We start from the raw sequence: 4,416 nt of genomic DNA on the forward strand, positions 1-4,416 counted from the left end.
ACACACACACTCTCACACACACACACTCACACACACATTTGTATAATACTCTTAGCACTCGTTTACAACCTCGCAGCTCTCCGCCATGTTTTCACACAAAATTAAACTAGGCTACTCTGCGTGCTCTGCTGTTACTTAAATCTCTGCTTTTTGCTGGATAGTATTCATTTATCCTGAGTTGTGCTCCAAAACCGACAAAATAGAAGATATAAGCATCAGTAATGTACAGTTTCTCACTTCCAGTAGTATGGATCAACAATTTTGATGACATCATTCTGCGTTTCAGGTTCTCCTCTGATTTTCTGTCCAATCAAATGCTCTCTAGAATCTGAAGCATAAATACACACTGAAGCTGCAGCTGAAATCGGTCATTTGTTCACAGAATTAGTATTTTCTGTATAGTGAATGGTACATAGTGCACACTATAGAGAATAGGGAGCGACTCAGACCGTTTAAACATGCTGTCTGTTGAGGTGAATGACCCTCCAAAGCACTCAAAACACATCAGAATTCTGCACTGAATGCTGTTTTAAAACGGTTAGACCCTAAACCTCAGCATTATGAACATCAGTGATGAGGAGAAGAGATGACAGGGTTTTTCAAACATACTGATATAAAATTCTGCTTCGCCGGGCTGTGACATGAATGAAACGCTATTGGCTATCGATATGTCCCGCCCTGACTTCCTGTTTCAGTGGAAATTACATTAACCTACTAAATAATACCATGCTTCTGAAGGCATTTCAGTGGGATTTTATTCCATTTACATGCAGTGATATCAGTAAGCAGCTTGATCCAGCTTGGTGGTGGTTGAGGAGAGATCCCGCCATATGATCGTAAAGCGCTTTGGGTGTACAGCAATACACAATAAAGCACTATAAAATGCCTCATCCATTCATTCACACCTTTCCATTACTATAAGGCAACGGCTATTTGCACTAAGTGAAAATAGCTGTTTTTTTTAGCGATATTCTATTTACACTAGGTGCAAATATCTATAGATTATATTTACACTGTTAAAATAGCAGGATTTTCTGCTATTTATACTACTTAATGCAAATAGTGGCAATTATCTCACCTCAGTATTGAAGTATATTATAAAACAGTATGCAATAATAATGTATTGAGTGTAAATTATAATTGTAATTCAAATGATTAAATGCAGGGACTCCCGTGTACTCCGTGGCGTGGGCTCCAGACTCAGGACGGGTTCTGTACACAGCGGGTCGACAGCTGGTGATCAAGCCGCTGCAGCCCAGCGCCAAAGTCCTGCAGGTACAGCATTACACACACAACCCAGACTCTGTGTTCACAAACTACGACTTTTCTTCATAGACTGACAATTATTCACCGACATTTACTAGACTCTTTAATTACATTTACTGTTCACTGGGATAGCATTTTTTACTATTGAATAGCCACTAGAGTTTATTGGGGACGTGTTTCTTTCTGTTTGGTTAGTAAACAAAAGCTTGTTGGTAAACATAATGTTCTTCTCAAATCTCTGACGAATATATATTTACTCTGATATCTGTAAGTAAGTATTCAATAAAGACAGTCAGTCAGCTTGTAAAACCAAATGAACATTCGTTTTTTTTTTTTTTAAATGACATTCTGTGGAAGACAAGAGAAACAAAATACAAATACAGATCGAAACAAACCCACGTATTTATAGTTCCTGTTTATTATGAACACTATGCTTTACCCTGCTTTACTATTTTCAGCTACACATTTGGATTCATCTGATCATTTGACTGTGATGTAATTTCTGCATTTTATTAAATCATGTCAAATTCTACAAAATGTAATTTATGATTATGAAAAATTAAACGAACATTATAAAATGCGCTGTATAGAGCATCACACAAAAACATGTGCATTGTTTTAATTGGAAGGTTAGTTTACATGGTTCTAAAAAATAATCAATAGAGAACAAGGTTTTATTAGGGTTGTCGCACAAAGACATCAAAATGTGCACCATTCTGGAAATGTTAGTTTTTGGTTGTTAATTAAAACTTAAAAATAACCATTATGGAATGTTTTGTGTCCTGTATGTTGTTTTTAAACTTAAGCTCAAAAAAATAATGACCTCCTGCAACATTCTGGGAACGTTATTTTATGGTGGAATCTAGAATGTTATTATTTGGTTTCTAGAAATAACCAAACGGGAACCAAATGCTAGCGTTAGGGGGTTTGCTGGTGATGTAGTCCTGTCACATGACGAGGAGTAACTCATAATACTGATGAGTTTGATGGGATGGCTGGGAATATGCAGCTGTTCCTTTGTTATTGTTGTTATAGCACAAAGACCCCTCCCCCACATGACCTTTGACCTCCTGAGCTCAGACCCGAGGGCAATGTCACAGACGGGTCACATAAACTCAGCAGAAACACACAGCAGCATGCATTCACATCTCTGGGAAGAGGGCAGTGTGTGTGTGTGTGTGTGTGTGTGTTCCTAGAGACAGCAGAACACAGATTAGCACAAGTACACGTGTGTTCAGGCTGTGCTGTCATATGTAGCTAATACAGTATTCACTGTACTACAGCGAGCATTACACTCATTACCAGAAGCGGCATCGTGGGAGCTGTAGTATGATACAACCCACTGAAACGACATGGATATCACAGTGCTTTAATCAAACTCTCCAGGGCCCTCATTTATCAAGAGTGCATAGAAAAGCTTCTATAGAGTTGGTAGATCCCACACTTTGCATGAAACTGTTCTTATGCACTCATTACGCACACATCTGTGCATACACACTGTTGATAAATGAGGGCCCAGGAGCTTCTTTCAGAAACAGCACTGATGCAGTTACTGCAGGTCTTTAGTGTTAAACACACACACACACACACACACACGTGTCCTAGAACTCACTGCCAGAGCCAGATGATGCTGAATGTCTGAATGCATACTCGCGTCAGATATATTCACAGATGTCCATAGGCTGCTGCAGTGTGTGTACTGATCGGGTCAAACTCAGTTACAGTAGTGCAGTACTGTAACAGCACGCATGATGCACCACACAACCAGCACACCAAGCTCACAGATCCATTCCCAGCCAGTGCATGAACTGATGATATCCTGCACCTGAACAATGATAGTATGTGTTTGATCTGTGTCTGCAGTGGAAAGCTCATGACGGAGTCATTCTGAAGGTGGACTGGAGTGCTGTCAATGATCTCATTCTGTCAGGAGGAGAAGACTGCAAATATAAGGTAAAGATCAATGTAAATACAGGGTTTCTGCAGACCTTAAAAAGTCTTAATCCGCCCTTCCACAAATGGAAGGGTCTTAAATCAAAGCAGAAAGCCTCAAACTCATAATGTTGATTTCTAAAATATAATATCCTTCCTCTTTTTGTTTTGTTTTCCAACATAATACAAATATTTAAGCATCCTTAAAGGGCACCTATTATGCCCCTTTTTACAAGATGTAATATTGGTCTTGGGTGTCCCAGGAATGTGTCTGTGAAGTTTCAGCTCAAAATACCCCACAGATCATTTATTATATCATCTGGAAAATGTCATTTTTGAGGCGTGTCTAAGAAAGAGCTGTTTTGGTGTGTATCACTTTAAATGCAAATGAGCTGCATATTCCCGCCCCGTCTCCAGAAGAGGGTGCAGCGTATACGTCTCTCTGCATTGCATATCTACAGCAATAAACAGCAGCATGACTGAGAGCAAGGGAAGCCAAATGCACTAAAAGTGGGACGAAACAGCGCAATGTTAGAGCTCGCACCGTGCGAACGCTCTACCGAACAAAAGTAAGAAAGTAATCCGCTGCATCCTCAGAGGCTCAGATGTTGGGAGAAAATGAAGACTTTTATGTTCAGTCTTACATCCAGACCTTCATATTCTTCAGCACAGTCTTCTACTGCCGCTTTAACATGATGAAATCATGATTAACTCAACAACTCATGTGTATTGACAAGCTCCTCTTGAGTTGAGTGTGAGAGTGTGTCTGTGCTGCAGGTGTGGGATAGCTACGGCCGGCTGCTCTTCTCCAGCTCTGCTCATGATTACCCCGTCACCTCAGTGGCCTGGGCTCCGGACGGAGAGCTCTTCGCCATGGGCTCCTTCCACACACTCAGACTGTGTGATAAGACCGGGGTAAGACACACACACACGCCTCTCACAGCCCCTGACATCTGCTGGAGTTCAGCATCACTGAGAGACTCTTCTATTTCACTTCATCTCAAACATGTTTTAAATGAGAGTTTCAAGTTTGTTCAAGTCAGAAGGAGATGGAAAATTCGTCCTAAATTCATACAAACTGCATCTTTATTGATCGTATTGTGAACGACTCATCCATGCACATCCACAGATGATATTTATTTTTTGATTTGAGCCCATAAATGTCTTTACTCAAAATGTCATTACTTGATCTTCTGGTAAAATGACAGAGTGTGTGTG

At 40.2% G+C, this 4,416-nt stretch overlaps 1 protein-coding gene across 1 annotated transcript in view; it reads left to right on the forward strand.

Annotated features, from left to right (window-relative positions):
• ift80 (intraflagellar transport 80 homolog (Chlamydomonas)) overlaps positions 1-4,416 on the forward strand; it is a 30,934-nt gene that overhangs the window by 11,583 nt on the left and 14,935 nt on the right. Inside the window, exons 8-10 of the mRNA XM_016505484.1 lie at positions 1,159-1,275; positions 3,130-3,219; positions 3,976-4,113. Coding sequence (XP_016360970.1) covers positions 1,159-1,275; positions 3,130-3,219; positions 3,976-4,113 — 345 coding nt within the window. The remainder of the gene's footprint in view (positions 1-1,158; positions 1,276-3,129; positions 3,220-3,975; positions 4,114-4,416) is intronic.

The sequence above is a fragment of the Sinocyclocheilus anshuiensis genome, unplaced genomic scaffold, assembly GCF_001515605.1.
Source record: "Sinocyclocheilus anshuiensis isolate Anshui unplaced genomic scaffold, SAMN03320099.WGS_v1.1 scaffold482, whole genome shotgun sequence".
In the NCBI taxonomy this organism is placed as follows: domain Eukaryota; kingdom Metazoa; phylum Chordata; class Actinopteri; order Cypriniformes; family Cyprinidae; genus Sinocyclocheilus; species Sinocyclocheilus anshuiensis.